Source organism: Heptranchias perlo, chromosome 9, assembly GCF_035084215.1.
Source record: "Heptranchias perlo isolate sHepPer1 chromosome 9, sHepPer1.hap1, whole genome shotgun sequence".
Lineage (NCBI taxonomy): Eukaryota > Metazoa > Chordata > Chondrichthyes > Hexanchiformes > Hexanchidae > Heptranchias > Heptranchias perlo.
Window position 1 is genome coordinate 16,910,199 of NC_090333.1, and position 25,353 is coordinate 16,935,551.

At 42.4% G+C, this 25,353-nt stretch overlaps 1 protein-coding gene across 3 annotated transcripts in view; it reads right to left on the minus strand.

The window, feature by feature from the left end:
• The window catches only part of tgfbr3 (transforming growth factor, beta receptor III), a 193,289-nt gene that overhangs the window by 74,919 nt on the left and 93,017 nt on the right, over positions 1-25,353 (minus strand). For all 3 annotated transcript variants that reach the window (XM_067989915.1, XM_067989913.1, XM_067989914.1), the window contains exon 4: positions 7,683-7,820. In XM_067989915.1, coding sequence (XP_067846016.1) covers positions 7,683-7,820 — 138 coding nt within the window. The remainder of the gene's footprint in view (positions 1-7,682; positions 7,821-25,353) is intronic.

Consider the following 25,353-nt stretch of genomic DNA (forward strand, 5'->3'; position numbering starts at 1 on the left):
CTTGAAAGTCTGAAAATGGAGCCTATTACACAGCTCTTCTGGCTCGTTTCTGTATGTTCCCATCAGCTGGCTGTCTAGAAAAGGTAGAGATGCAGTCCCTTCAGGCTCAGGTATGCAGCTGTCCCATTTCTGAGAAAACTAAAGAGGGGTTGGAAACCAAAGGATGGTATCTTGTACTAGTATAATATGCTTACTATCTGGAAATGTTTTTATTTTTGTGGCTCTCCCATATGCCTAACTGAAAGGGCTAGTCTTTTACATCTGTGGTTCCTTGCCAGTCCTTTGGGCATACTGCCTGAATGATTGTGGGTAACATGTCTGCCTTGAATTTTCCTTTCTGAGCTCCCTGTCCAGAATATGTTGCAAGTCCCGCCTATTTGTGAACACAAAAGAGCATGAATAGGGACTGTTCTAATACTGGCTTAGTTAAAATAAATCTATATCCCAAGAAAATAAAAACCTTTAACACACTGCATTGAGAGTACAGGAAGTACCTGCCAAGATGACCATTGGCAAAATAATTTAAATCTCCTCTGATTATTAGGATGCAGAGAGGGGAAAATAACAGAAAGTTCTAAGTACATTGTTGAGAAATAGGTAAAGTACTGGGTGTGAGAATCATCAGAGTCTTGGGATGCTGTTGAGAAAGTATTCTTTCATTAACTGAAGGAAAAGGGTTTTAGTTTATGATATGGGCAATCTAGAGCACTTGATTCTTAAAGGTTTCCATATATCATTCACGGTCTGTTGAGCTTGTTTGTATTTGGTGAGTCTTTCTCCTACTGATCCCCAAATAGCTTGTTATTAAATGAGAATTTCTGCAGGCTTTCATAATTGAAGCTCGGATAGCAACATTTCAACCTCAATGAGAGGAAATATAGGTACTTGAGGTACTGTAGATTGCTTACAATAATGTAGTGTCATCATATTTGACACCATAGAAAATATACTTAATGAAGTTGCTAAATTGAATGAGGATCTGCAAAGTCTATATTTCTGGACAATCATTTCTGTGGAAAGTGAGGCTGTGAATACTAAGAACATTTTTTTTTCTACTTTTGGCACCCAATTTCAGCATATAACGCTGCTAGATGCAAAATAAAGCTCATTACTGCTTCCCAAACTTCTGAAGAGCACCTCTGTTGCATAAGTGTCAACTTGGCTCAGTTGATAGCATTCTTGCCTCTCGAAGTCATAAGGCTGTAGGTTCACGTCTCACTTCCGGACTTGAGTACATAGTCTAGACTTACACTTCAAAGCAGTAGTGTCTTTGGGCAGACATAAAAGATCCTATAGCACTTTTTGCAAAGAGCAGATAATTCCCATTGTCATGACCACCATTCCCCCCTCAACCAACACCACCAAAAACAGATTAGCTCGTCATTCATCTCATTGCTGTTTGTAGAACATTTCTGTGTGCAAAATGGTAGCCAAATTCACCTACATATCAACGGTGAATAGATTTCGAAGTATTTTCATTGTATGTTAAGTGGTTTGTGACATCCTGAGGGATGTAATAAGGTGCTATATAAATTAGGTTCTTCATTTCCATTTCCCACATCATCTATCTTTACTTTGAGTAACTGGAGTATGTGAACAACTTTGTCTCCCAAACTTATTTCACATAGAAACCTTGCAGTTGATAGAGAAAGGAGAATTTCATTCTATCAGTCTGCATTGGATTTAAATCCAAGACCCAAAAATGAAAGGACACCAAGGGCTCAATTTTAAAACAGAAGTCCGGGTGCACTGGGGGCAAAGAAAATCGGGATCTTCTGGAGCGGGCAGGAATCCCGGCTCCTACACGCTGAAGAACGCGCACGACCCAGGGTCATCTGGGTATGCACGCCTTTCCCGAACCTGGAAGCCCCGCCGGCAATTAAAGCCGACAGGACGATATTTAAACCAACAATTCAAGTACTTAAAGTACTTGAAATGTGCATTGATGTAATTAATTATGCAGGCAAGCGATTTCAATGCTACCACAGCATGTTTCCCGCGCTGTGTGAATCACGGCATGGTGAAGGAGTTGTGTTTCAGTCGGCAGCCATTTAGACATTTAAATGCCTGTTGACAGAGGGGGATAAAAGGTGAGTTAATGCAGCAGGGCACTCAGTTCTCTCAGACAAACTTTTGGCTGGGAGATCTTTGTGTTTAGACTAAAAATTCTTGGTTTCCACTCAGAATTGTTCTGTTTACACATTTTTACCAACTTTTCAGACCCCCTCAAACTGACGCCATCAGGATGGGGGGCGCGATGGCTGCATTCAGCACTACATCCGAGGATGAGCAACATCACCATCCTTGCCAGGTACGGCGTGCACTTCCACCACTTGGAGCTCCACAACACAGTGCTGCACCACAGGGACCCGCACAAGAGCAGAGAGGGCAACAACAGAGGGAACGATGTTACAGGAGGCACTACCCTCGCCAGAGGGTCTGCAGACTGACGCTCAGCTTCCTGGACCTCTCTGAGGAGCAGTGCATACGGAGGCTGAGAGTGAGTCGCCAGGTGGTCGCAGACATCTGTAGCCTCCTTCATGCCGAGCTGTTCCTGGCTGGGCCTGGCGGCATCACATTACCCATCGCAGTTAGAGTGACCACTGCCCTCAACTTCTTCGCCTCTGGTTCATTCCAGGGTGCCACCAGTGACATCGCTGGAGTCTCTCTGTCGTCTGCCCACAAGTTCATAAGGCAGGTCACCAACAGCTTGTTTCACAGGGCCTCGCAATACATCAACCTCCCCTTGGACGACCTCAGCCAGATGGAGAGGGCAGTGGGAATCCACTTTGTGGCTGGATTCCCATGTGTACAGGGTGCAAAATGAGCACCTCCACACGAGCCAGGACTGTTCATCAACAGAAAGCGGTATTGCTCCATCAACGCTCAGCTCGTTTGTGACCAATGCAAAAGATTTCTTCACGTATGTGCCAGATTCCCCGGCAGGTGCCACGATTCGTTCATTCTGAGGGAATCCAACATCCCGGGCCTCTTTCACACACTAAACACCATTGAGGGCTGGCTCCTCAGGGACAAGGGATACCACCTGCACACGTGGCTCATGACACCTCTGAGGAATCCCATCAGTGAGCAACAGCGTCGATACAATGACAGCCACATCGTCACCAGGTTTATAATTGAACATATAATAGTTGTGCTCAAGATGCGATTTTGATGCCTCGATCATTCTGGGGAGCACTTCGATACTCACCAGCAAGAGTGGGTCACATTACAGCAGTGTGTTGTGTCCTGCGTAACATGGCGCAACAGAGAGGGGTACCAGCCCCATCCCCTCATCCAATCTGCCATCCACATTGAGGAGGAGCAGGAGCAGGAGGAGGACGAACCCATGGGTGGAGCAGCGGCTCACCTGGCTGCTCGTGAGGCCAGAGGGAGTCTCTCATATGTGAACGTTTCTCGTAAGATCAGAAAGTGAAAAGAGTCCAGTCCTCACACCATCTGGAAAGACCAGCACCAACACCAGTCCCCCTCCACACAAAACAGTCCTGCAACTACACATACACCCACTGTAAAGTGACCCACTGGGTGGCATCAAGTGTCGCTGTTCATGGTGAAGCACGTGAAAGGGCGCTATCACAAAAGCCAGTCAAGAATGAGCAAGACGTGGCAGTAGTGGTGAGAATGATAACATTTAACGTGACTTTAACGTAGACTGTCATGTTTTTCATTTATATTTGGTTTGTCAGACACCCTTGTGCATACCCTTCGTGATCACAAATCCTTAGCATTTCTCTTCCTACCAATTCTACATGGTGCATCCCATGTGGCTGCAGCAGAGGTAGTAGCAGGTTGCTCATGTCCATGGCTGGACTGCTTAGATGCTTTCGGCCCATGCCCTCTGGGTTTTGGAGCCCGTGAGGGTCCCTCCACAGACCACTCCACCTGCACCTGTGCAGGGGCTGACTCAGCCACCTGGAGAGGAGGCAGCATTGAGAGGGGGACAACGGGTTAGACGCGGGAGCGCTTTGAGTGGCGTCTCCACTTCCATGTCAACTTTTGCCATCATCCCTCTCCTGGGCCAGGCCATCATCCCACCCTGCTGGACAACAGTTTGGAGGACATGTGTGATGTCTTGTAAGGCCACTTCTAAAGTATTTGTTAGCCTGTTTAAGGCAGCAGAATGTTGTTCACACTGAGTCCAAACAGCCGTTGTCAGGGCCTGAATGGGCTCATTTGTGAGCCGTGCTTGAAGCTCAATGGAGGCTAGTCTTCTCTCCATCGCAGACATTCCCACACTAACCTGTGACACTATCTCAGACATTTCTGCAGTTACTTGCGACACTATCTCAGACATTTCAGCAGTTACGTGTGATACTATCTCATTGATTCCCTCACATCCCTGTGACACTATCTCAGAGATTCCCTCAAGTACCTGTGCCACCATTCCACCAATGCAGGAATTGGACTCCTCCATCCTCTGGGTAATTGTGGAGAGTGTGCGTGGCACCTGTTCCAGTACCTCGCAAATGTGCTGCTGTCCCTCGATCATTCTCCTTTTAAAGGATGGCCCCCGGGATTCAGCACCTGCGTCCAACTGAGCAGAGCCTGCAGAGGAGTGCGCCCACTGACACGGACTCTCTACAGCTGCCCCTGCCACCAGTGTCTGCTCGTGCTCACTTGTGTGTGGTGACTCACCAGGTGCTAACCCAACTAACTCACTACTAGAACCCACCGAGGTGTGAGTATCTTCACTGGCGGATGGCTCGCTAAGATACGACGGTGCACCCTCAGAGGCCGGCAGGTCCTCTAAGGAATCACCCTCTGTCGTCACTGCGGTCGTTGAAGTGCCTGTAAGAGAACAGAAGGCAATATTAAGCATCATCACAGTAGTGTCATGTTGTGATAAGCATACTGAGGTGTTCAACATGCCAAGCATTGTTAACATCAATTCATATTGTGTGTGATGAATGTTAAAGTTGTGTCACCAGACGTTTGTGGGGTGCCAGTCTCGGCGCCCCCGAAGGACAGGCACTCGAGGGTGCGGCTGATCTGCAGGGCCTACTTCTCCGTGTCTATATTTGGTGGTTTGTTTGGATTTTCAGAAGGCCTTTGATAAAGTCCTACATAAGAGGTTAATGTGCAAAATTAAAGCACATGGGATTGGCGGTAATATACTGGCATGGATTGAGATTTGGTTGACAGACAGGAAACAGAGAGTAGGAATAAATGGGTCTTTTTCGGGGTGGCAGGCGGTGACTAGTGGGGCACCGCAGAGATCAGTGCTTGGGCCCCATCTATTCACAATATATATCGATGATTTGGATGAGGGAACCAAATGTAAACATGCAGGTGCAGCAAGCAGTTAGGAAGGCAAATGGTATGTTGGCCTTCATTGCAAGGGGATTTGAGTACAGGAGCAAGGATGTCTTACTGCAGTTATACAGGGCCTTGGTGAGACCACACCTGGAGTATTGTGTGCAGTTTTGGTTTCCTTACCTAAGAAAGGATATACTTGCCATAGAGGCGAAGGTTCACCAGACTGATTCCTGGGATGGCAGGACTGTCGTATGAGGAGAGATTGGGTCGAATCGGCCTGTATTCACTCGAGTGTAGAAGAATGAGAGGGATCTCATTGAAACATATAAAATTCTGAAAGGGCTAGACATACTGGATGCAGGGAGGATGTTTCCCTTGGCTGGGGGGGGTCCAGAACAAGGGGTCAGTCTCAGCATACGGGGTAGGACATTTAGGACTGAGATGAGGAGAAATTTCTTCACTCAGAGGGTGGTGAACCTGTGGAATTCTCTACCAAAGAAGGCTGTGGAGGCCAAGTCACTAAATATATTTAAGAAGGCACTAGATAGATTTCTAGACACAAAAGGCATCAAGGGGTATGGGGAGAGAGCAGGAATATGGCATTGAGATGGAGGATCAGTCATGATCATATTGAATGGCGCAGCAGGCTCGAAGGATTGAATGGCTTACTCCTGCTCCTATTTTCTATGTTTCTATGTCTGTGACCTCCCTCCAGTCCTCGCCCTCTAGCGTGCATTTTGCGCTCTCTTCTCCTAGAAGGGGAGAAAGTACAGACGTGTGAGTGATGGTAACGTGGCCAACTGATGAATGCATTGCTTTGAGTGAGGCTGACCATGGAAGAGGTGCATCAGAGGGTGAGTATGAGACAGAGACATCACATTGGATCAGGATTGGGGTGAGTGGTAGTGCTGGGGTCACAAATGGGGAGGTGAGGAAGTGCTCAGGAAGTGCAGGTAAGTTGAGGATGAGCCTTAATTGGGTGTGAGGAGTGATGTGATGGAGTAGTCTTGGCAGTGCAGAATGAGTTGGGGGGTGGGGGGTGATGTGTAACATGGAATGCAGGAGAATCAGTAAGGGTACTCACATTTGCAGACTTAGTTAGGTCATTGAAACGCTTCCTGTACTGGACCCAGGTGCGGGATATGTTGCTGCTGCTGGTGTCCTCCTCTGCCACCTTGAGCCAGGCCTTCTTGGTGGCAGAGGCAGGGCGCTTCCTCCTGCCGGCCGGGTAAAATAGTTCCCTCCTCCCCCTCACCCTGGCCAGTAGCAGCTGAAGTGAGGCATTGCTGAATCTTGAAGCAGCCTTGCCCCTGTGCTGCTCCACTGGGTCTTGTGGCTCTTTGCTCCAGCAAAATCCATTGGAACAATGTCCCTTTAAATCAAGACGCATCAGCTGACAGCCTGTCATGCGGGTGTGCAGTCCGCCCACTGCGCAGCTTTCGGACGACAAACCCGGAAACGAGAGTAATGGCCACCAATTAAGTCGCGATCGCATGGGGAAAGTTAAGTTTTTATTAGTCAGGTTTTCAGCGCGCCCATTGACTACCCCACCCCCCACTCCATTGCCATCCCAGCGCCCTTTTAAAATTGAGCCCCAATTCTCCAAAGAGTACCTCACAGGTATAGTGTCCCAAAACATCCAAGCATCTGAACTCTGTCTTTTGTGAGATGATTTACCAATCCTGGCTTGAACTATACAAAATCATGGACTCAGCTTTGAGGTTAGAATTAAACCATTGCAGTTTGCAGGATTGGATTTTCTCAGGAATATTTCCCCTGCCCAAAGGGATTGTGTTATTATAACACAACAAAGCTATACCTCACAGTCTCAAATAGTCTTGAAGCTTGGAGGATAAACTGGAATTAATACTGAAGTAAAGAACATAAGAATTTCACAACAGGTGAAAGTCATTCAACCTTTTGGAGAGAAAAACTGGAAACCAATCTTGTGCATGCTACTATTTTGAAAACAATGAAGGTAATTTTCCCAAGTACAGATCAGCAGCAGAGAATTTTGCATAGCAGAGAATTTTGGAAAATTATGATTGGACTGTCCACAGATTTCCAATATCAGCTGGCAGTAGGCAAGGCTCCCCACCACCAGCGCATACTCTGAAAATTACCCCACACAGAACTCCTGCAAAGTTTTCTATCTCCTTAACCTGGCACCAAAAGTTATTGATGGCTGCTATGGAACTAAAGGCAAAACCATCTCTGTTTAAACAACATCCCAATAAGTTTGTAACAGTATTTGCATTTTTTTCTATTAATTCTCCTGCATCATAATAGCATCTGTTTTCTTTCTGGGACGTGTTTAATGGCATGCACTCTGATTTACTGTGCTTGCTTTAAGAGGCCATCTTCATGATGATTACAACCATATTCAGAGGAATCTATCAACTTACATGGAACAAACGTTGTACTCCCGGTGCCAGCCTTTCTGCCTTTACAATCCACACCACAGGTCTGGGGGAATTCAGCACAAATACCAAAGGCTTCTGATGGACATCAACAGAAAAAATGGGTCTCAAATTCAATGTCACCTTTGGGGAAGAAGTGAAAAAGAAGTACCATCATTTATTTTGGCCAAAAAATTGCATAAAATAGACTGTATACATTCTTTCATGCAGACATTCATTACATAGTTTTCTGCTACCTTCATTGCTGATGCCACAGCGCACATTTAGTGAACCAGAACTACTGTTTGTCTGCTTAATTTGCTGACTATCTTTGTGAATGGTTAATAATTATACATAGTCAGACCCACATTTTTGTAACATCAATAACGCTTGAAAATGGTGTTGTCTACTCAAAACAAACAACAACATTAGGAAATGAAACTACAAGCCACTTAGCTGTAGCTTTATATTTTTGAGGACCTTTTTCTGCTATCTGTTAAAAGGGTTACATTGTACTTAAGTAAGAAGATATTCCTGGTACAGTTACTTCAACTAGGAGTCAGAATAATGCTGAGAGGATGTGGATTTATGTAATTTAAATATCACAACTTGCTAGTAACTTCCGTACACAAATATTGTATAACTCATAAAAAAGCCTGCAATACATACTTAAGAACAACACAACTTACATTTATATAGCGCCTTTAAAATAGAAAAACATGCCAAAGCGCTTCACAGGGGCGTAATCAGACAAAAATGGATGCCCAGTAAAAGGAGATATTAGGAGTGACCAGAAGCTTGGTCAAATAGGTGGGTTTTAAGGAAGGCCTTAAAGGATGAGATGGACGTGAAGGCAGAGGGGCTTACAGGGGGAATTTTAGAGTGTGGGGCCTAGACGGCTGAAGGCACGGCTGCCATTGGTGGGGCGAAGCGAGAGAAGTTGTACATAAGGCTAGAGTCAGAAGAATGGAGAAGTTTGGGGGGGGGTGGGGTTTGTACAGCTGGGTGAGGCTACAGAGATAGAGAGGCAAGGCCATGAAGGGACTTAAACATGATGGTGAAAATGTTAAATTTGAGTGGTTGGGAGACCTTAAGCCCTCTCAAAATCAAGGACAGGGGAGATGAAATGAACGGGATTTGGTGTGGAATAGGATATGGGCAGTTGGGTTTTGGATGATCTGAAGTTTAAGGAGGGTGGAGAACAGGAGGCCGGCCAGGAGAGCATTGGAATAGTTGAATATGAAGGAGATAAAGGTATGGTTGAGGGTTTCAGCAGCAGATGAGCTACGGCAGCGGCGGAGGTAGAAGTGGCTGGTCTTTGTGATGTAGAGTATACGGAGTTGGAAGCTCAGAAAATTCCGGCAGCAGGTTTTTAAGGGGAAGGAAATAGTCTTTGTAAGTTTTATTTTTTTCATACATCAATACAGCTGTGTCATTTTATACATAGTTTGCTCAATCCAGAAGTTATTGAATCATTACAGTACTTCTGCCCAGTTTTTATAAAATCTTATTTTAGACAGCTGTACTGTGGTTCTTTTCACACAATTATAGCTAGGTGAATTAGGCTAATCTTACTACAAAAACATCCTAATTTAAATTTAACCACATTTTATAAAACACATATAAATTATCAAGAATATTACTGGTTCAGTTTTATAATTCATATGAAGAGAGTATATTGTTAACTATTTTTTCCTTCCCATCGTCAGGTTGCCTCAACGCTTCACACCATCCAAACAAAAATGGGTGTCACCTGCTCCCAGATCTCGGCCATGGCCAACACGACTCCTTCAGCAATTTTAATGCTCTGTAGAGAAGTTCCCCACCTTAATGACCGACTCGTCAGATAGGGAACCCATTGTGTGACAAATGATGAATGTGAACCATATTCTACTACTTTGTTGTGCAATAACGTGCTGTACCACAAAGTTGCTGTACTGAGAATGTATTCTTAACATATAAAGCCAGTTATATATTTAAATGTAGTTGTATGACACAGTAATTGAATAATTACTATTTAGAAATTTAAACATGCAAATTATAATACTAATATACAATAATGATATGTCACAAGGAAATGTCCAAGTTTTTGAGCTACCAACTGCATTCTGGTAAGCTGTGCTCTCAAGTTAATATGTTGAGAACTCCATACTATAGTGCTGGTCATCTGGCACAGCTGCATTGCTCTGCTGCTTTTAGCTTTCAAAGCCTTCCCAAAGGGAACAGTCTGAAAAGCCTCCATTCATCCAGACAAGGTCTGTCTCCTCAGATAACCATTTTCACTGCCAGTTAAATAACATTTTAGTGAATCAGAGAAGAGAGCATTATGCACCGTAAATGAAGGGCCACAACGATACCGAATTCTGTCATGCTTTCATCCCTATCAGAGACTCTCCTAACATGATATTTTTGTTTACTTGATCATAAAGTTACAACCATTTAGACGAAACAGCTTACGATCACAATACTAAAGAGTTGTGCGACCTTAAATTACACTCTCACAAGGATCAGAGCTGCTGTAGGCCGTACAGAGTATAGTTGTACTTTTTGGGGAAATCAGGAGATCATAAAATAAAAAGGCCCTCTAAACATTTTGAGGATCTTTAAAGGTGTTTATTTGCTCTGTATTTGACACAGAACAGAAAACAGCACCAATAACCTTGTTTAATGTAGTGTATCATACAACTCTACAAAAGGGATCAAAATTAGTGCCATTCACTTATGGATTTGTGGCAATTTTCTGATATTTCCTATGACTTAGTATATATTCTGTTTGTCTATTCTACTCAGATAATGGCAACAAAATCGGAAGAAACTTTTCTTCAGAGGCCCCATAATAGACATACTCGATGTCAATAGGCCAAAGACAGCTGCACAAGTTTCTGTTTCCCAGGAGATGATGGTTTCATGGAACGCTGAGGATTGCCACAGCAACCGGACTATAAAAACAATTCTCTGATTCAGGCCTTCAAATTCTGTTAAAGCAATTTGTATTGTATCACAAGACCAGACCAGAATTGTTGAAAATGATCAAAGTAAACAAGGCCATTAAAATGTCATTTTGTTTCTACCTTAAAGGTGACAAGTCACAACCTGGAATTGAGTTACAACAGATGAAAGTAAGTGCAAACAATCTGTAAGCTGATTGAACTGTTTCCACTGAGAGAGTTTAGTGATAAACCCCTTGGTAGATTATTCAAAACAACTATTCCAAATTTATATTAATCGACCAGCATGAAAACATTCTGGGTTATATCAAGTTTCGCTGCAACATAAGCTGTCTACACTTCAACAGCTGTTGTACGCTGAACTACAAAAACTTATTTTCAGACAAATATTCCATAGGAGCTGTATAGAAGTAAAATCTTTTAGCCATGTGGCAATGCCTTTTGTGCCTTAAGATTCTATGATACAAAATATCTGGCATGTGAAAACTATAAGGTAGATTGAAATGTGCCTTCTCCTGATTGCCCATTATAACTTCATAGAATCATAGAAAAGTTACAGCACGGAAGGAGGCCATTCGGCCCATTGAGTCCACGCCGGCTCAATGCAAGAGCAATCCAGCTAGATCCACTCTCCCGCTCTAACCCCTAGCCCTGCAATTTTTTTATTTTCAAGTACTTATCCATTTCCCTTTTGAAGGCCATGATTGAATCTGCCTCCACCACCCCCTCAGGCAGTGCATTGCAGATCCTAACCACTGGCTGTGTAAAAAGTTTTTCCTCATGTCACCTTTGGCTCTTTTGCCTTAAATCTATGCCCTCTGGTTCTCGACCCTTCTGCCAATGGGAACAGTTTCTCTCTATCTACTCTGTCTAGACCCTTCATGATTTTGACTACCTCTATCAAATCTCCTCGCAACCATCTCAGTTCCAAGGAGAACAACCCCAGCTTCTCCAGTCAATCCACGTAACTAAAGTCCCTCATCCCTGGAATCATTCTAGTAAAACTTTTCTGCACCCTCTCCAAGGCCTTCACATATTTCCTAAAGTGCGGTGCCCAGAACTGGACACAATACTCCAGTTGTGGCCGAACCAGTGTTTTATAAAGGTTCATCATGACTTCCTTGCTTTTGTACTCTATGCCTCTATTTATAAAGCCCAGGATCCCGTATGCTTTTTTAACCGCTTTCTCAACCTGCCCTGCCACCTTCAACGATTTGTTCACATATGCCCCCAGATCTTTCTGTTCCTGTACCCCTTTTAGAATTGTGCCCTCTAGTTTATATTGCCTCTCCTCGATCTTCATACCAAAATGTATCACTTCGCATTTTTCTGCGTTAAATTTCATCTGCCACGTGTCCGCTCATGTCACCAGCCTGTCTATATCCTCTTGAAGTCTATCACTATCCTCCTCACTGATCACTACCATCCAGGTTTCGTATCATCTGCAAATTTTGAAATTGTGCCTTGTACACTCAAGTCCAAGTCATTAATATATATAAAGAAAAGCAGTGATCTCAGCACCGACCCCCGCGGAACACCACTGTACACCTCCCTCCAGCCTGAAAAACAACCGTTCACCATTACTCTCTGTTTCCTGTCAATTTTTCCTGTCTCAGCTTCTAAGGGACCAACGCTTACTTTTGCTACTCTCTTCCTTTTTACGTGTAGAAGCTCTTACAATCCATTTTTATATTTCTTGCTAGTTTACTTTCATATTCTATTTTCTCCCTTTTTAACAATTTTTTGGTTGTTCTTTGCTGGTTTCTAAAACTCTCCCAATCCTCTCCCAAGGCTTACTATTCTTATTGGCAACATTATAGGTCTCTTTTAATCTAATAATATCCTTAACTTCTTTAGTTAGCCACGGATGGATCACCTTTCCTGTGGAGTTTTTATTTCTCAATGGAATGTGTATTTGTTGAGAATATTGAACAATATTGAACAATAACAAAGGCACTGGATTGAATTTGCAGCTAATTAGAAACTGGATTTTCTTCTGGTCCTACTGTCCTAAATGTTTTTTTTTTAAAAATGGAATGCAATTGACAAAGATGGAGGAGGGGAGAAGTGTGGCCATGAGTACGGGGTGGAGGAGAGGGAACAGCAGAAGACAACGAAGGGCTCATAAGGGCCTATTTGGCTTATGGGGAAACTTGGTTGCAATATCTGTTCTCTGGTGGGGGTGGGGGGGGGGCAGGGGGGTGGAGGAAGTTCTGCAAGTACTTTAAGGTTACTACTAGGGGCTTCATTTCAATCTTAGTTTACTGTTGTCTTTCCTTCTGTGCTTTCCTAGTCTGTTACGACATTGCATCTGTTCACTAAATGAGTGGAACTGTTTGTGAACATATCAGTAGGTTTGTTCCTTCTTTTACCATCTTTCTTCATTACTCAATGGCCACCACAGCGACTAATCCATTTCATTTGCTGGAAAATACTTTTTTCGGGCTTGCGTGCTTCCACTCGGTCTTTCACTCTTCCTCGATACAGCTGTTATTTGTGCTTAATTTTTGAGTTTGTCAGCTGACGAATTTTGAACAGCTGATGTTTGCTTTCATGATCACTGTTCCAATACTATTCAAAGGCAAGCATTTTCATCTTTTAAAACTTTGCTCGCTTGCACAAATCTTGGGCATGTGGGACTGCGAATGTTTTTCTGAAGGGAATAGCTTGGGATTTCTGAGAGTGAGTGGAGAATGCATCATTGGGTGCTCCTTCACGGTAATCAATTAGTCATCTAATGTTACGATTACAGTGCCACCTTTAGGCACTTTGGAATCTTGAGATCTCTCGCCCGTTTGAATGTATAGTAGATAAAGAGTTTCCTAATTTTCTTTGGTATCACATTGCTTAACTGCATATGTATTCAAATTGATGCATCAAGGGAAAGATTACCTTTGGCCTGGTAATAAATGTTGTTCGCCTATCCTTCCTCTTAAAGGGGGAAATACCCTTTATTCAAATTACTGCCCATTTTTTATGGAATACAATGACAAACATACCCTAAATTTGACACTTTTGAAAACTTAAAGATTTCCTAATAGCATGAAGATCTTCAAGTAGGGTCTTCCTGCTATGCTACTCCAGTGATGTCAGTTGTAGTCCATCCCAAAGTAGGGTTGCCAGCTCTGGTTAGTCATATTACAGAAGGTTTCATCAAATGACTTCCCGCCTCCAACCACCCACCCCCACACTCACGCCATTGGTCACCCGACACATCCATCCTCACGGCGCACGGTATTCCCACACCAATTGGAAAGTGAATAAACTCTTCGTTACCCAAGTGGATGAATTTTGATTGTCAAACAGCCTTTTTTCCATCTCCAACATTTTTATAACTAATAAACATACATGCTTAAACCAAGGTAAAAGAAGCCAAATCAGAACTGCTTCCAGATAATAATGCCATGTCCCAAATAACTTGCCTCTTAGTCCATGAACTATTTAATAACTTGCCTTTATAACCTTCAATAGCTTCTCCAGCCAGATAATTGTTCAACTATTTTTTTAAAGGAATTTATTGAATTAACACTAGCCAACATGATGGACTTCTGTTACACACATCAACCACTCTGTAAGGAGGTAAAAATATTCATATGAACTTCTACCACAGTTTTAGTGAACTATGTTTGTGAACTACAGCTCTAAAACATTTCTGCAAGCATGGCCCCTTAAGAGAAAACAAAATCTCCCAGGAAACCTTGTAAAATTTTACATGGTCACGTATTATTTTAAATGATTCTGTTGTCACAAAATTCAAGTTTCAGAATTTAATAATATCTGCAACAATATAAAGCAAGAAGTTATTATAGGATGTTCTTTTTGTCAATTCTTTGCTAAAACCATGTATCTTTAGATTAGTGAAAGTAATGCACATGAATAACAGCTAATCGACATTACTCAGCACTGAAATTTTCTATTTTAACCTTACTTATATCAAATCTTTACCCATATGGAAACCCATCTAGGCTGATCTCCTTTTCACTGTTAGGCCACTGTTCATACTCTGCATATCCTGGTAGTTCAAGCATTCCTACGGTCATGTAGTACTCATTACAGTGGCAGGCTGGTCCAAAGCCACAACTCAATGATACTCAATAGTTGTTACTTGATGGTCCCCTTTTGACATAATGCATTGGCCTAGCAGGAAGGAAGAGATCCATTCTGGAAAACTTCATTCAGGTAAAGCTTTGAGGGGGTAATCTTCTGACTTAGTGCTCCTGGCAGAGTCTCATTCAGCTGGAGTGAATATTGGAAATTCTGGCGCAAGAAAATAATTTACCCCTAAAAATTAAAACGGTACCATGTGCATCCAAATTTCGGTTACATGGTCCCAGACAGCAAGACTCCCCATTAGAAGCACAAAAGTACCCCTTTGATAATTAAAAAAACGATAATTTATTGAATAATTTGAATATATATTTTGAATAAAACATGGAGAAATGCTTGGAATAAAACGTAATCTCCCTGTACTTTCCTTCCCCTTTAAATACACAAAGTCAGTGAAATGATTTTATTATTAATTAAGTGCTGAGGCCATTTCCTTAAGTTCCCTGATTAACATTTCCTCCCATGGGAAAGTATTTTTTGCTAGTTTCCAGTAAATTCAGATTGTGTCAAAAATACGAAGTGGGTTGTTCAATGAGTGAACATACATTACAGATACCTTGTTCATATCCGCAGTTACAAGGGGAAAATGAGTGGCAGCTTCATATTCTGATAGCAAAAAATAACCTCACTGGCAACTTTATAGCATTTTGCACCTAAACAAAAAACAAAATATTTTAAAATGTTTAAATATTTAAAGCTAAGGAATGGTATTAAAATATTTGATTTGTAAATACATCCCCGGATATGCATCACACTTTAAATGTGTCCTAGCATAAAAAAAACTGTCACGCTTTTCTGACTGGCTCAAAACACATTTATTTCTTTTTCTCTGAACACATCTCTCTCAAGACTAGAAATTACTGTTGGCTTTGTATCAGATAAATGCTAACGCACTCTTAAGAGATTCCTCTCTCTGCTACCTTCGCGGAGGTAGTAACCCATTTAAAATAAACAGGTTAATGCTTGCTTTAAAAAAGTAGACAGACCGACATCTAATTAAGTCATTATGTATTTGTCTGTTAATGTCACCAGTAATTTCCAGGCTAAATTTTTTTCCAAATCCTTTCAGTGGCCATTTTTCTTCCGATCCTGAGCAATTTCATGGAGGATACGCTAATACTAACAGTTCATCATGAAAAGTATAGCTATATTAATCTTAGTTCAATGAAAATTTATCTTATACCTTTTGTCACATAGAGTTTAAACTATGAGTTGAAACTATGTTAAATAGCAGGAAATAACTGCCTTGATATTCAAATACAACCTCTTCAAAAAAGGTACAAAAATTAGTATTTTTATACGATTATTAAAAGAGTAATAGCTGTTACATTTGCGTGATCAAAAAAAATCTAAGAATTGTGAAGATTTGGCAGGACGTGTATTTTCATTGAAGTTTTCTAAAGAAAAGAAAGTTACTAAACTCTGGAAGTATACTACCATAAAAAAGCCTAACATAAAAAAGCCTACTTAACATAAAAAAAGCCTTCTTATGTTTAATGATTGCCCAATCGGGCTCCATTCTTCCAGATCATATTATTATGTAGAGTTAACTATTAAATGTAAATTTAATAAGTATTTAACATTCTTTTTAAATTGTTCAACAGTATTGTATATAATTTATCTATTGTACAATGGTGATTCAGATTTACAAAACACTTGGGCCCTGATAGTTACGGGGAGGTGGGGAGAAAGCGTGGGCGTGGGGACACTCCTTGGCAATCGGAATACATCGGGGCATGGCCCGGAGTGTGGCAGCGAAGAGGGAGGGAGGGAAAGATCAGGGCATAGTGGGGGGTTGGATGATCGCAGGGGGGTTGGCAGATCGCGTGGGTGGAGGGGGAGATCATGGAGAGGGAGGTAGATTGAGCGGGGAGGGTCGGCAGATCGTGGTGTGGGGGGGGGAAGGCCGACTGCGGCAGAAGATGTGCTTGGGGGGCCGGGATAAAGAACTTACCTACTGGATCCAGCAGTTCCCTCCTCCCTTTCGTTGCAGGCTTTCCCGAGCCCAAGGAAACCTGCAGCCATTAAATTCAAATGTCTGCCAAAATCTGATGAATGGAGCCTCATTTAAATAATTACGGACTCACCTCTTGAGAGCGGGTCACACAGACGACCCTCAACCTGCCACGGTTAAACCGGAAATAGGTGCATCCGTGGCGGGTTGGGGTCGGATTTCACATGTTTACCGATATAACCCTCCCACGACCATCGTTGGGGGTGGGGGGGGGGTTTAAAATTACCCCTTTGGTGTCTTTTCATCAGCATTTTTATCTACTGCAATAGAAATGTAGCCATCTCTTCTCCACTACTTTGGATATACCAGAGCCAAACTCAATAAAGATGTTCAATTATCTTTCCTGAATGTGCAACTAGGCCATTTCCTTAAGGGCCTGGGAACAGAGGGCAAAATTTAGTGTTTTAAAAAAAAATAACTGATAGATTTTCAGCATTGTTCTTCCATGTTATCCTCTAAAAGAGCTGTTTGGGAAGAGATTGGAGGTATAATTTTGCAATCTGTTGTGACCAGTAGGGGCCACATTTTGGGAAATTGCAGGCATGCAGCCTGTAATTTTCCATCCGTTTTTGCAGTAAGTCACGGAGTGCAAATCTATGATTACCCAAGATACATTCCCTGAAAGCACCAAATCGTAGAATCACCTTTATTTTAATGTTTGGCAATTGTTACAAACAATAAAGCTAGTAGGTTTTCCTATAAATCTTTTTTCATTTTCCACATCAAATGTATATTATTCAAAATTAGTAATGCTTGATCAAAATAGCCACCCATTTACCTATTAGCACAAAAGTCAGACCTCAAGAGGCCGAGAGTCCTTACATTTTATTGCTAACCATATCAAAGGATAAAAAAAATCATGCACCCAACTCTCTCCTTCCCCCCTCCCCAGAAATGGTGCACATTTGCAACATTTCATCACATTCACAGGTACACATGGGTAATACATACAGGGTTTATTTTCCTGGAATGGCTGTACGCATTTCCAAAGCAGACGATATTTAATGAAAGTTACAAGGGAGAATAACACCCCATTTTGTTTGTCAACTAACAAATTTCTGTTGTGGACAAACTGTGAGCGTCATTAAAACTGGAATTCCCTCAGAATTCCACCCAAAAATTTGTTTAAAAACTGTCCATTGATTCCAATGCACGTAAGTAGAATTCGGAAGTACTGAATGGAATTATATATTTCACGGAAAGCAAATACAAGAAAGGTGATGTGCCTGTGATGATTTCCACATGTTCAATCACATGTTTGTATCATATGTAGTAAGATGCTCTGATGACTTAAATACATACTTACCTTAAATGACATGCCCAATATGCCTGACCCGAAGCATTAGCTGAAGACTGCAAGTTTGAAGACACCCAAATTGAGCCCATATATCCATAACTTTCTGTTCAAGTGCACAAATGTCCCAAGTGACAACATTTTGGACTTCTGGGTCTGCGCTATTCAACTTAAGACTATATCACAAAACCTATACACAAACAAAAAAAAATTAACTGGGACAAGTAAATATTTTCAGAGGCATCACCCCAGCTTTTTCTAATTATAACTGACTTTTTACTGCAACATCCCATCATTAACAAAGGGTTAATGCAATAAATATTTCAAAATCAATTAAAACTGAATCATTCAATCAACCAGTCTGTTACAAAACAATCACTTCACACAGATAGAATTTAGCTTACTCATGTTAGCAAAACCAATAAGCCACGGCAAAGCTACCAACCTCAATATATTTTCGGTGGCAGGGGGCATGGGGTGGGAAGAGGTATTAAAAGGTTATCAGGAAAATATATTTTTTAACATTTGTCGTAAATTTATCAGGCACAAACATAAAAATGCACATTTTGCAGCTCTGTTCTGAGTATATCAATCCACAGCAGAGAAAGCCAAACTGAGCAGTGAATGACAAGGCCTACTGTTAAAACTAATATTGAGATTTATCATCTGCTTTTTCCTGGCTTACATTAACAAAGGAAGAAACAAAAATCAATGCTTTTCATGTGGGAAACAAAACTGTGGAAAGGAATCTGTCAGCACAACCAGTTCAAAGATGTATAAAATCAAAGAGAAGAATTATGTTAAATTCCGAAGAGAGATTACACAAACAGGTTGTATTCCCTGGACTTTAGAAGATTAAGGGGTGATTTGATCGAAGTTTTCAATATATTAAGGGGAACTGATAGGGTAGAAAGAGAGAAACTATTTCCGCTGGTTGGGGACTCTAGGACTAGGGGACACTGCCTAAAAATTAGAGCCAGGGCTTTCAGGAGTGAAGTTAGGAAGCACTTATACAGGCAAATGGTGGTAGAAGGTTGGAACTCTCTTCCGCAAACGGCAGTTGATGCTAGCTCAATTGTTAATTTTAAAGCTGAGATTGATAGATTTTTATTAACCAAAGGTACTAAAGGGTATGGGGCTACAGCGGGTATATGGAGTTAGGTCACAGATCAGCCATGATCTCATTGAATGCTGGAACAGGCTCGAGGGGCTAAATGGCCTCTTCATGATCCTATGTTTGGAATAGATCCACCAAGAAAGAAATTTTACTTGCATTAAATGATGTGCCACATATTTGGACTGTTGTTACAACTATTATTTACAGTGTACCTAAAAACTATGACCATTGCCAACATGTAGCAATGGCAATGAAGGGCAGATCAGCTGAACAAGCAAAACAGAGATGGACAACTTATTACTTAAACTTACATGCTTCAATTGGATGAAACGAGCTAGTTTTTACTAAACGACCAAATAAAACAGTACACAGAATTGGCAGTGGAATTTGCATTTGCATTGTTTGGCTTTAGCCCATCTGATTTTTAAAATTTGTTCTTCATACGTGGCACCACCGGCAAGATCACATTTATTGCCCATCCCGCTTTGCCCTGAGAAGGTGGTGGTGGGCCTCCTCCTAGAACCACTGCAGTCCTCGTGGTGATGGTGTTTCCACAATGGTGACGTAAGGAATACCAGGATACTGACCCAGTGACGACAAAGGAACAGCAGTATATGTCCAAGTCGGTACAGTGTGTGACTTGGAAGGGAACTTGCTGCTGACAGTGTTCTCAGGGTGTTGCAGCTCATCCCTCTCGATGGTAGAGGTTGGATGGAAAGGAGGTGCTATCAAAGTAAACTTGGTGAGCTGTTGCAGTGCATCCTATTGACAGTACATATTACAGCCATGGGTATGCCATTGGTGTAGAGTCTGGATATTGAGTTCAGTAGCAAGGGCACCGATCAGGTAGACTGCTCTGTCCTGATTGCTGTTGAGCTTCTTAAATATTGTTGCAGCTATCCAGGAAGTGACGAGTATTCCATCACACTCCTGACATGAGTTTTGTAGACAGTGGAGAGGCTTTAACGGGTCAGGAGGTGGGCCACTTGTACAGAACATAGCCTCTGATATGCTCCTGTAGACACAGTGTTGATATCACTGGTCCAGTTAAGCTTCCGGTCAATGGTGACCTCCAAGATGTAGATTTTTTTTATTCGTTCATGGGATGTGGGCGTCGCTGGCAAGGCCAGCATTTATTGCCCATCCATAATTGCCCTTGAGAAGGTGGTGGTGAGCTGTCTTCTTGAACCGCTGCAGTCCGTGTGGTGAAGGTTCTCCCACAGTGCTGTTAGGTAGGGAGTTCCAGGATTTTGACCCAGTGACGATGAAGGAACGGCGATATATTTCCAAGTCGGGATGGTGTGTGACTTGGACGGGAACGCGCAGGTGGTGTTGTTCCCATGTGCCAGCTGCCCCTGTCCTTCTAGGTGGTAGAGGTCATGGGTTTGGGACGTACTGTCGAAGAAACCTTGGCAAGTTGCTGCAGTGCATCCTGTAGATGGTACACACTGCAGCCACAGTGCGCCGGTGAAGGGAGTGAATGATTCGGGTGGTGGATGGGGTGCCAATCAAGGGGGCTGCTTTGTCCTGGATGGTGTCGAGCTTCTTGAGTGTTGTTGGAGCTGCACTCATCCAGGCAAGTGGAGAGTATTCCATCACACTTCTGACTTGTGCCTTGTAGATGGTGGAAAGGCTTTGGGGAGTCAGGAGGTGAGTCACTCGTCGCAGAATACCCAGCCTCTGACCTGCTCTCGCAGCCACAGTATTTATATGGCTGGTCCAGTTAAATTTCTGGTCAATGGTGACCCCCAGGATGTTGATGGTGGGGGATTCGGCGACGGTAATGCCGTTGACTGTCATGGGGAGGTGGTTAGACTCTCTCTTGTTGGAGATGGTCATTGCCTGGCACTTGTCTGGATGGTGGGGGACTCGGCAAAGGTGATGCCATTAAGTTCAGGGGGAGATGGTTGGGTCTTTTCTTGTTGGAAATGGTCATTACCTGACACTTATATGGTGCATACCTTACTTGCCACTTGTCAGCACAAGTCCAGATGTTATCCCAATCCTGCTGCAGGCTGGCATGCACTACTTTGTTATTAGAGAAGTCGTGAATGGAACTGAACACTGGAAAATCATCAAAGATATGCCCCATTCCTGACCTTATGAAAGAGGAAAGTTCATTGATGGAGCAGCTGAAAATGGTTGAGCTAAGGACCTTACCCTGAGGAAATTCAGCAGTGATGTCATGGGACTGTGATGATTGACCTCTGACAACCATGATAATCTTTTCATTGCTAATGTTCCTAGGCCCCATACTCAGTTGAATGCTGCCTTGATGTTTAGGGTAATCAACTTCACCTCTTCTCTGACATTCAGCTTTCATGTCCACATCTAGATCAAGACTGTGATGAGGTTAGAAGCCAAATGGCTCTGGTGGAACCCAAATGGAGTGTCGACAAGCAGATTATTGGTGTGTAGGTGTTGCTAGATGGCACTACTGATTACTTCCTCATCACCTAATTGATGATTGGGAGGATGCTAATACGGCGGTAATTGGCTGGGTTAGATTTGTCCTGCATTTTGTGGACAGAACATACATGGCAATTTTCTACATTCTCAGATAGATGCCAGTGTCCTAATGGCACTGGAATAATTTAGCTAGGGAGCTGGCTAGTTCTGTTGCATAGTGCTTTATCCTTAGAGACAGGATGTTATCAGAGCCCAGCATTTGCTGCGTTTATTGTACTCAGCCGCTTCTTTATGCCACATGGAGTAACTAAATTGGCTGGACATTGTCATCTATAATGGTGGGAACCTCCACAGGAGGCTAAGTAAGACCACTTGGCACTTTTGGCTGAAGATACTTGCAAACACTTTAGCCTCATTTCTTGCACTCACATAGTAGATGGAGATGATCACGGAGCGTTCTCCTCCCATTAGTTGCTGGATTGTCCAACACCATTCTCAACTACAAAGCTTCGCTCTGCTCCATTGGTTTTGGACCAATTAGCAATGTCTATAACCTGCTGCTTTTTGTGTTTAGCATGCCGATAGCCCTGTGTAGTGACTTCACTAAGTTCATGCCTCATTCCAAGGTATGTCCGCTAGAGCTATCACTAGTCTGTCCCACTAAGCACAGTGTAGTGCTACACTACACAGTGGTGGGTGGTCTCACTACAAAGATGAGGTGAGGATATAGCCTCACATTGGTTCCCTCACCATCTGGTATATGCTCAGTCTGGGAACTATGTCCTTCAGGACTTGGCCAGTTTGGTAAGTGGCGATCCTACCAAGTCACTCTTGGTGGCAGACATTGAAGTCACCCACCCAATTATATTTTGTGCTCTTGTTTCCCTCACTGTTTCTTCCGAGTGATATTGAACATGAAGGAGTACTGATTCATCAGTTGAGGAGGAGCAGTAGGTGGTAATCAGCAGATTCCCTTGGCCTTGTTTGACCTGAGATCTTGAGACTTCCTGGGGTCTAGAGTCAACACACAGACTCCCAGAGACGGGCCCACTCAATTGTGTACCATTGTACCACCACCTCTTATGGGACAGGACATACCCAGGAATGGTGATGAAGGAATCTCAGATATTGGCTGAAAGACATGACTTTGCGAGTATGGTTATGGCTAGTCTGTAGGACTGCTCTCCCAACATAAGCACCAGCCCCCAGATGTTGATAAGGAGGACTGTGCAGAGTTGACTGGGCTGGGATTGCCCAAGTCTTGTTCAGATCCAATGCATAGGTCATTGTTGATAATTCCATTTGATATTTCTCTTATTGTTTGTTATGTAGCAGTTGTTTTACAACTGAGTGGATTGCTAGGCCATTAAGAATCAACCGCATACTATGAGACTGGAGTCATGTAGAATCATAGAAGTTTGCAACATGGAAACAGGCCCTTCGGCCCAACATGTCCATGTCGCCCAGTTTATACCACTACGCTAGTCCCAGTTGCCTGCACTTGGCCCATATCCCTCTATACCCATCTTACCCATGTAACTGTCCAAATGCTTTTTAAAAGACAAAATTGTACCCGCCTCTACTACTGTCTCTGGCAGCTCGTTCCAGACACTCACCACCCTGTGAGTGAAAAAACTGCCCCTCTGGACCCTTTTGTATCTCTCCCCTCTCACCTTAAATCTATGCCCCCTCGTTATAGACTCCCCTACCTTTGGGAAAAGATTTTGACTATCTATCTTATCTATGCCCCTCATTATTTTATAGACTTCTATAAGATCACCCCTAAACCTCCTACTCTCCAGGGAAAAAAGTCTCAGTCTATCCAACCTCTCCCTATAAGTCAAACCATCAAGTCCCGGTAGCATCCTAGTAAATCTTTTCTGCACTCTTTCCAGTTTAATAATATCCTTTCTATAATAGGGTGACCAGAACTGTACACAGTATTCCAAGTGTGGCCTCACCAATGTCTTGTACAACTTCAACAAGACATCCCAACTCCTGTATTCAATGTTCTGACCAATGAAACCAAGCATGCTGAATGCCTTCTTCACCACCCTATCCACCTGTGACTCCACTTTTAAGGAGCTATGAACCTGTACTCCTAGATCTCTTTGTTCTATAACTCTCCCCAACGCCCTACCATTAACGGAGTAGGTCCTGGCCCGATTCAATCTACCAAAATGCATCACCTCACATTTATCTAAATTAAACTCCATCTGCCAACTCCATGTAGGACATCACAAGAAGAAGAAGAAGAAGCAGCAGCATTAATGTAGCTCCTTTAAAGTAGTAAAATGTGCCATGGCACTTCACAGGAGCATTATCAAATGAAATTTGACACTGAGTTGGATTTTAACGTCAATCAAGCTGCTTTCATGATAATTTTTCTGGTGCAAATTACCAGAGTTATTGAATTCAATTTCACAATTCACCAGGGTGCGACTTGAACTCACAACTGGTTGCTAGTCCAGTGCCATACCACAAGGCTGCCGTAAGCCAATTTAAATTGTATCTCTTGCTGATGGATTGTGGAATGGGTTTATTACAATTGTGGAACACTCCACTGATAAATCCATTCTGCCTTCACAGCTAGAGCAGGCTACGTGTTAGCTCAAAATAAGAGAATTTTATAATTGTTAGGTAAAAATCTGAACTGCAGTAATATTTAAAAACACCATTCACTCCATTCAGTTTAACACAGATATATGTAAAGTTATATGGCACTGCATTATGTAACTAGAGCCCATTTCAGCTGCACAGCTTCTAATCATAGGATTTGCTCTCCATTCTGTCTAAATTGAGATTAAGGTACGTTTGTTAACAGGTTTATGGAATAGCCAATAGATTTTTTTAAAATGTTAATTAAACTGCTATAGATCTTCAGTTCCACTGAAAACATTCATTGACTCTTATGAAAATGACTGTCTATTAATGTTTACAGAAGAATATGAAAGTCTGTTCAGCAGAAATCACCAATTTAAAAAAATGTTCCAAGCTACACAATCTACTTAAGGTGTACAGACCAAATTTTTGACAATTTTGACTGTTCCTAATACAAGAGACACACTACATTCTATACACCACTGCAGCTAAATGCATCTTTGAAAAAGTAAATGTATCTTTGAAAAAGGGATTTTGAAGTGACCTTGGCACACTACCATATTGCACCATGCAATAGGTTTGCACCCACGATTCCCCACATGGTAAACAGGACTGCAGGTCTGACGAATGTATGACTACTTCCTCTGCAAACCTAGTGGACATATCTGGAGTAGCTGCCAAACTAAGCCAAATCCAGTGACTGGCAACTTCTGAAATGACTTTGAAGACAAGTTCTTTAAGACTCTGCTCCAGAACAAACAAACACCGACACATTAAAAGTGACTGAGTCAAGATGTGGCCAAGCTGTCTTAAAGGGTTGGCTGTACTATGAACTGAATGGCTCTGTATGCAGCGTATTCAGGTATTTTGGAAAACTGTGAAAACACATTGACATTTTTCAATTAATGATGCATCCAAATTTAGGTAGGAAGAATAAAAAGGCCACATACTGCTTGGATAATAAGAGTCTAAATGGGGTAGAGGAGCAAAGGGATCTAGGGGAACAGATGCACAAATCACTAAAAGTAGTGACGTAGGGTTAATAAAGCCACAAAAAAGGCAAATGAAGCACTAGGGTTCATTTCTAGAGGGATAAAATTGAAAAGCAAAGAAGTTATGTTAAACTTGTATAGTACCTTGGTAAGACCACACTTGGGAGTATTGTGCACAGTTCTGGTCTCCACATT